General features: G+C 35.6%; 1 protein-coding gene across 1 annotated transcript; it reads left to right on the top strand.

Annotated features, from left to right (window-relative positions):
* The first annotated feature begins 3,631 nt into the window (after positions 1-3,631).
* Positions 3,632-5,681, top strand: LOC113237828 (sodium-dependent proline transporter-like). The gene has a single exon (XM_026474511.1). The coding sequence runs from the start codon at positions 3,647-3,649 to the stop codon at positions 5,414-5,416; it is 1,770 nt and encodes a 589-aa protein (XP_026330296.1). The 5' UTR covers positions 3,632-3,646; the 3' UTR covers positions 5,417-5,681.
* The last annotated feature ends 1,208 nt before the right edge of the window (positions 5,682-6,889 follow it).

Below are 6,889 nucleotides of genomic sequence, written 5' to 3'. Positions count from 1 at the left end.
CATAACGTTCACATAACAATTTCCAAGCATTATTATAGTTAGCGCTTGAAACTTCAAAGTTGGAAATTATACGTGCAGCATCGCCCGTTAAGTAAGAAATTAGGTAGTGAAATTTATGAATGGGGGCGATACGCTCATTATTATGCACTATAGATAAAAATGTATCACGAAATTCAAGCCACCGAAAAAATGATCCGTCAAATTTAGCAATCTGTATTTGGGGCAATTTGAATCCTGCAGTATCATGATCGCCATGGCATTGAGATGAAGACGAGCGACCTGAGTTGGGGCTACCATCTTGACGAGGAATTTCGTTATGTGTTTGTATTAAACTCTGGGCAATAGCAATATTTGTGATAAATAACTGATCAATCTCATCCCGCTCGTCCACTTCACTGTTCAAATTTGCAGGATTCAATACCTCTATCTGACCTTGCAACTCGTCAAACCGTATTGAAAGTAACTCAAATTTACCAAGTCTAAGTGATAATTCAGCTAACTCAATCGGCGTCAGCTTTTCCTTAGAAGCAATATTTTGAATATAATTCTTAAACTGGGTGACTTGGCCTTTAATGGAACTACGTTTTGTACAAAGTTCTAGTAAGTTTTGCGAATCCTTTGCACTAGTTTCACCACCCATTGTTGCAAAAAAATCAATGTAAGTAGTTGTATTTTGTAGTTTAAAATATTTGCACCCTATATAAATTACAATAGCAATGAAACTAAATGCAAAACTATTAAATGAAAAAAAATGTAAATAGTCTTACGCTCCTCGACCTGGCGTCACCTGTGAACCGGGACCTGGGCCTAGGCGCTCAATTCGCAGGTCTCTGCTGGAGCCGGCCGGTCTTCTTGAATGAAGTATGCAAGTAACGCGCGATTACGCAACGTAAGCCTGGAATGTTCGGCAAATTCGGTAAATATACAAAGAAATATATCTACCCACAAAATAAATGGAGTTTAGACAATAATTACGACTATTTAAATAACTATTTGTTTGTACGAATAATTTCACGAAATTAAACTTTAGCAAAAACAAAATCTCTAAGTTTTATTTTCCGCTTGTGGGTAAAAAAATAATTTTGTTACGAAATTTAGGAACTTATTTTACTTAATTGCCTTTCTATTAATCTTTAGTTACACTGTATGAAAAAAAAAACGCTGTAAATGGCACAAGTATCGACTAATTGTACATAGCACTAATTCAGGAATTTAGGTATGATTTGGATGGGAAAATAGGAAAGGCACTTAGCTGCAATGGCTGGCTGCGGTTCGACGCTGACTGCTGATCGTTATACCGGCGTTGGCTGCAATGGCTAGACCTTCAAGTGTTCTTCCGACTAATTGGATGATGATAATGCAATTGGGAACGGCAGCTGGACGTGGCGAAATCTTGTCCGTCAATGGCGGCGCGCACCAGCAAACTTGACCGTCCGATTATTGTATCTTTCTGACGTATTTCTTTACGTCCTGTCACGGTCGCCAGATGTTCATGCACAGGTGTACACAAATGAAACTCCCGAACTTCGTTTAAGCTTGTATTGGCACTTCATACAGCGTTTTTGTAATTTTAAAATTTGAACAATGCTTGCGTTAAGAAAATTAGTGGAGAAGTGAAGGTTGTCAAAAAAAAAAGATAATTGTTCATAGTACGATTTTTGATGCACACTTTTGCCAACACTTTAACGTCAGGCGTTAACAGGAGCACTTTCCGGTAACCGATTTCAATAAAATTTGGCAAATAGATGTAATTCCACGTACTTTTGAAGTCGGTTTTTTTTAGTTCTCTGTACTGAGATTATTATGTCTAAATTGTAAGGAAATTTTATTATTTTTCTCATAAACCTAATCGGACTAACCATTTGATAGTAGAAATTTAAGTTTACTTTGTGTTCGAATAGAATACAAAACAATTTGCATTACTTAATAAATAGAATTGTATTAGAAGTCACTTAAAAATCCGAATAGATGCTGCGGAGTTAAATTCATTTCCCACGGGCTCAAAAAGGTAGTAGAAATAATAAACCGACTGTTGCACGTTTTCAGACAACTCCCAGCGCTTCTTTTCACTTCTAAAAATGTTTTTAAATTTCAAATCTGGACGGCAATAAAGGAACAATCCGTGCAAGCGGCTTCCATTTTCGAGGGACGGCTCTTGAAACGACAACCATGAACGTTTCGCGCCCTCTAGTTTTAACAAAATGTGTATTTTCAACCTCAAATGCAAAGTTAACAGAAGCAAAGAAATATTTTCTGTAAAGAAAATATTTTTCGCAAAAAACAACTTTAAAACCTTAAAACTGGAACATAGATTTCTTACTTACCTCTTCTAAATAATTCAAGTAAATAATTAAACATTAAAGTGACAATAAATCTATGAACCCCTACTGCAAAGACGTTCTTTGAAGATCGTGTGCTGTATTGTTGCCAATTTTTTCCAATTTGCTAAGGTACGTAAAACGCTTGTTACACTACTCGATTTCAAGAGACTCTAACACTTAATTAGGGACTTGTAATAATGATTAAGTAGCTAAGTGGTCCCTTATTACGGCGACTAATATATAAATTATTAAGAGTGCCGCCCTAACTTGGGGCCACGCCCACCATTGAAGCAGGGCCCTTGAAATCGTGTTTTTTTAACATTAAGTGACGGGACGAACAAGTCATGCGCCTGATGGTAAGCTACACGCCTGTCCATAACAGCTGCAGTGCCACTCAGAGCTTTAAATCGCAAAGATCTGATGGGCAATTTTATTATTTACAAGTATTCGATTATACTAGCATGAAATTTTAAATGATATTTGAGAATACTAAACTCGAATATTGAGTAATACTTCATGATAATATTCTCAAATACTTTGATACAAAAAATTGGCAATTGTATTTACAATTGTATACTACTAAAAAATATACGAAAATTAATATTCAAATTTGCAAATGTAAGGAATACGATCTTCAATAGATTTTCTAATAATACTCCGATAGCCTAATTTACCCCTTTCAAGAACTGTTTTGAGAAATCCTGAAACACGTAACTATTTATTATAAACTTTAAGTATCCAAACCAGTTTGACACAAAGTGCGCCACGCGTTAAACAGTTCTCATATAAACTTTAATACCCCTTTTTACCACTATTTAGAGGTAGTTTTGAAAAAATATATAATTTCAGTCTTTTACAAAAGTTTCAGCTTTGTAAATTCGAAGAATACTATTTTTCATACAAACATTTTTACCCATTTTCACCCTCTTAGAGATTGAATTTCAAAATATCCGTTCTTAGTACGTCTACACCAAATAAAAGTAACACACCCTCGAGTTTTCATGTTTCTAGGACTTATAGTTTTTGCTGTGCGCACATCTACCAGTGAATAACTCTGGAACCTACTACTTCATATTAAATAACTTGGGTATTTTCAAGACGAGAGTGAATAGGCATTATTTAGGCGCGGATACCTTATCGTCGACCTCATCGTCACTTTCCATCAGGTGTGGAGGTCAAATGCCCAATTATATTTAATAATTAAAAACTATAAAAAAAATCCATTTCTATTTTTTCCTTTATTGATTAATGTCTTAAATTTAACGTATCTATCCAGTAGGCTATGAAAATAAAAGCAATATTGTCAATTCAAAATATTACTAACAATGGTCATACAGCATAAGGAGAATGATGGTTTGTTTGGTCCTGGATACAATTACATACTAGTTCTGCTGCTACGAACATTTGGATTCCCTGTTTCCGTCAATCAACCTCACGATGCACTACGTTTTGGCACCACAGGTTATGCTATTTTATACGTCGCGGCATACATAATTGTTGGGATACCAATTGTGTACCTGGAGCTGATCATTGGTCAATTCACATCCCGAGACTGCATCGATGTGTGGAAAATCCGCAAGTGTTTATCCCACATAGGTTATTTTCTTGTATTTTGGCAAATACTTACCTACACATATAACCACATGGCCGCCACTTTTGTGACTCACTATTTTTTGATCAGCTTCGAAAATCCCGGTCCTTATTATACATGCGATTGGTGGTCAAAATCGAACTGCGACATTTTAACGCGTAACTACACACTCAATAAGTATTGTCTCCGATTAAGACATATGAATCTACGAATGTGCCATGATCTGTACACCACTATGCCAGAATATCAATATTTTAGATCAAACATACTGGGACCGTGGAATTACTTAGGAATTTCCTGGCGATTGTCTCTAGCTTCAATATTTACATGTGTATTTCTGTTCCTAAGTTGCTTTAAAAGAATGCAATCTTTGAAATGGTTTCTTTATCCTATCATAATATATCCAATTTTTGGATATGCTATACTGATGATCGGTACACTACGACAAAAAGGAATCATGACAAAATTTAAAGAATCCATTGATTTCTCATTTCATGTATTTTTACTAGAGTACAAACCGGTACGGGTAATAACACAAGTAATTTTCAGTATTGGTGCAGGCACCGGTGTCTTTATAAACTTATCTTCTAATGCACAGTTTCGATTACCTTGTTTTACCAATGCTGTAGTGATCGTACTGGTCACGGCTACTTTCAACATACTAACCGTACTTACGTTTTCCATGATGACCTGTCCATACGCAAAAGAGTATGGAGTACCTCCAAGAACAATTTTACGACTGCCTATATCTTTTATATTTGAAATGGTGCCTACAATGCTTTATGAATACGACAACAAATCTTTCTACAACGTTGTCTTATTCAGCTGTCAAGCAGCTCTGGGACTTTCTTCTAGCTTAGTACTTACATTTAGCCTGACACAGTTTGTCTTTAACAGATACCCTGCAGCTAACAAATATCCTTCCTTAATTTGTTTGGCATGGGTACTGGTTACGTTTCTCAGTACTATGCCACTATTAGGCAAATTTGGTTACTCAGTAGTCATGCATGCTTATGCCTACATCCATGGGCTGTCCATTTTCTTTGTTTTATTGGAGTATTTCGTTTTCGTATACTGGTACGGATTTGACCGATTGCAGCAAGACGTACATTTTATGCTTGGAACTCCCCCGAAAACTTACATAAAAATATGTTGGGCGCTGTCTGGTTTCGTATTGACATTTGCTTTTTTTCGGGATATATACCGAAGTATAAGAAAGGGAACGATCAATGACAAAATAGGTACAGGATCGTTAGGGGTCCTTTTGGGAATGTTGCTGCTGGTTACAATCACAAAGTTGATTATAGCTGCTGTAAGAGGGCGTTTTAACGAGTCCGTCAAATTGAATTCAAATTGGGGTCCTAAGAGCGAACTATTGCAAAGGTCTAGGGGAATGTTTACAGCACAAGCAATGACCAAAGAGTACATTTATCGAAAGTATCATTTGCAGGCAGGCATTGCCGCTCGGCAAAAGAGAGCCAATGTTAGAATACGAACTATCTAGGTGAAGAACTGATATTAAACAATAATTTGTTAGTATTTGTACTTATGTTTTAGAGTAATTTACTTAACATTGTAGCTTTAAAAAAGCAAGGTCTTTTTTTCGTAATAAACATTTCTTACAACGTTTTTATATGAAACTGCCTTTGTTAACAAACTTAACTTACAGTTGTTACAAGTTATTACATAGTAATTTAATTGTTTGTAGTATTTTTATAAATTTTTATTAATACAGATATCGAACAAAGAAAAGTTCCTTCGATTTGGATGTTTGTGTTTGTTTGATCTTTGTATCAATTTCTTAGTATTTAAAAAAAAGACAAATATTGTGGTAGTATAAAAATACCATGATATTGAATAAAAATACTTTTTTGTTAATTTTGTAGTAATTTACTTGTATCGAATTACTTTCAAAAATGTTTCTTATGTCTGTTGCTTTTTTTATCAAAATGTTTATAATTGTATGAAAATTAAATTAAAAAACTCGTACTTGCGTTTAACTTTTAACAAAATATCCTGTCCTGACACAATATTGAAATTTATACGTATAAGTGCATTATAGAGCGGTAACACACGGCGATTTTTAGCAGCGATGCAAACGCGATGCAGTCGCTAATCGTCTACCTTTACACACACGCCATTTTAAGCGGCGATACAAGCGCGCGACTGCATCGATACACTTGGGATTTATAGGCGATTGCATCAATGCAATCGCGCGTTTGCATCGCTGCTACAAGTCGCCGTGTATAACTACTCATAATTGGTTATTAATGTAGCAAACTATGCGTGTAAGATAACAGCATACACATTATTCTAGGTAGATACAATGGTCCAATAAGCGTTAACTCTTTCGTCGTTATAATAAATAACATAATCGACATTTTTAACGAAATTGAGTTATTAAAATATCTGCAATCAGCGAAACGAGGTCTACACCCACCTACATATAAGCGGTTTGTTTTTGTATCTTATTTAGTTTCAGTTTTATTGTTAAGCAAAATTGGTGTATTTCTTTTTAGAATGTCAAGTGTCTGGAAGAACAAATTGTACGCCGGATGGTAAGCTACACGCCTGTCCATAACTATTGCAATACTACTCAGAACTTTAAACCATAAAAAATTGACAAGTCCCATGTGCCTGTAATTTCACCAGCACCCTTACCCTTCAAAACTGGAACACAGTAACGCTGACACGACTGCTTGTCGGCAGGAATAGGTTAGGTGGCAATACTTCCCTGGACGAACTCTTTCACAAGGGGCTCTATTGCTACTAAAAAGTTGCCAATATCTCAAAGGTTACCAAAATGCAAATGCGCTGTTTTATGCAAGAAGGGCAGAACAGGGGGCCTACCTACTTTCCAAAAACAATCTTATTTCAATGTAAGCTTAAGCTCTACTAACTTAAACCTACTTTTAGCTACTTTTAAGTAAGCTTGTTATAATATTACTCATATTCGTACCATGACAAACTTGTCTAC

This window comes from Hyposmocoma kahamanoa, unplaced genomic scaffold (assembly GCF_003589595.1).
Source record: "Hyposmocoma kahamanoa isolate Upper Pololo Valley unplaced genomic scaffold, ASM358959v1 94, whole genome shotgun sequence".
Classification (NCBI taxonomy): Eukaryota; Metazoa; Arthropoda; class Insecta; order Lepidoptera; family Cosmopterigidae; genus Hyposmocoma; species Hyposmocoma kahamanoa.
This window is presented reverse-complemented; position numbering and strand designations above follow the sequence as displayed.